Source organism: Amphimedon queenslandica, unplaced genomic scaffold (assembly GCF_000090795.2).
Source record: "Amphimedon queenslandica unplaced genomic scaffold, v1.1 AMPQUscaffold_1720_Cont26273, whole genome shotgun sequence".
Classification (NCBI taxonomy): Eukaryota; Metazoa; Porifera; class Demospongiae; order Haplosclerida; family Niphatidae; genus Amphimedon; species Amphimedon queenslandica.
Window position 1 is genome coordinate 1 of NW_003557940.1, and position 1,208 is coordinate 1,208.

General features: G+C 35.5%; 1 protein-coding gene across 1 annotated transcript; it reads left to right on the forward strand.

Annotated features, from left to right (window-relative positions):
- Window positions 1-69: 69 nt before the first annotated feature.
- Window positions 70-1,167, forward strand: LOC100631847 (structural maintenance of chromosomes protein 3-like; the record flags this gene model as incomplete). The annotated part of the gene is made up of 7 exons (XM_003392056.2): window positions 70-178; window positions 237-307; window positions 364-453; window positions 504-587; window positions 657-869; window positions 917-1,000; window positions 1,049-1,167. Coding segments are annotated over 7 exons (735 nt in total), but the record flags the coding sequence as incomplete, so codon positions are not given.
- Between the last annotated feature and the right edge of the window lie 41 nt (window positions 1,168-1,208).

The following is a 1,208-nucleotide window of genomic DNA, read 5'->3' on the forward strand; positions in this document are numbered from 1 at the left end:
CTCTTACTTCCCCTTTCTCTCTCTTCCCCCCTCTCTTCCCCCCTCTCTCTTCCCCTCTCTCTCTCTAAGGAATTGGATGACATTGCATTGACTGACAATGATCAACAAGTGAGCTTATTGTCAAGCGACCTCCAACAGTTAACAGTAAAGATTGATCACACCAAAGCAAGGATGGATGGTAAGAGATGGAACGATAGAGAAAAGAAAACCACAATGTCCCTCTTCTCTCTCCACAGAGGTTAATTCTGATGTGCAGATGTACACAGATCAAATTAAACAGTTAGACAAAGAAATGGAGACATGGAAGGTATGATTGTGGATCATTTTACTGTAGATGAATGTTAATTGGGGCTTGCATTATAGACTATAGAACGTGAAAATCAAGATCAAATGGCCGAGGATTTAAAGTCAATGGAGAAAGTAGCAAACAAAAGAGCTTTATTGTTTAAAAAGGTATACAATAACAGGCTACAACAATTTAATGTGATCTTTTTTTATTTTAGAAAGAGGAAGCTTTGGGTAAACTACGTGGACTAGGCTCTCTTCCTTCTGATTTTGCTAAATATCAGCACTACACAACATCACAGGTATAATGACATTAATAGAAATAGAAATGGAGTATAGAATATCTTCATCTTTTCTCATTATACATGTAGTTATGGAAGAAGTTAGAAAAGTGCAATAATGATCTAAAGAAATACAGTCACGTCAATAAAAGAGCTTTAGATCAGTTCAAGGATTTCTCTGAGCACAAGGAGAAACTAACTGATCGTAAGATCGAGTTGGACAAAGCTTATGAAAGCATACAGGAGCTGTTTGATGTCCTTGAGTTGAAGAAACATGAAGCAATTGAGTTCACATTTAAACAAGTAATGGAGACTTTTATGTAATTTTTATTTATTTATTTGATTTTTAGATGTCAAAGTATTTTACTGAAGTCTTTCATGAGCTAGTTCCACAAGGTCACGGGCAACTGGTGATGAAAAAATTAAACGAAGACGTAATTATTATATTTATTTATTATTATTAATAATAATTGTTTTTTCAGGTATCAATGGAAAGTGATTCACAATCAGAGACCGCTTCCATATCAGATCAGTACACTGGAGTATCCATTAGAGTAATATTATAATACCTACTGTACATCCATTTTATCATCTCTCTCCCTCTCTCTCTCTCCCTCCCTCTCTCTCTCTCTCTCTCTCTCT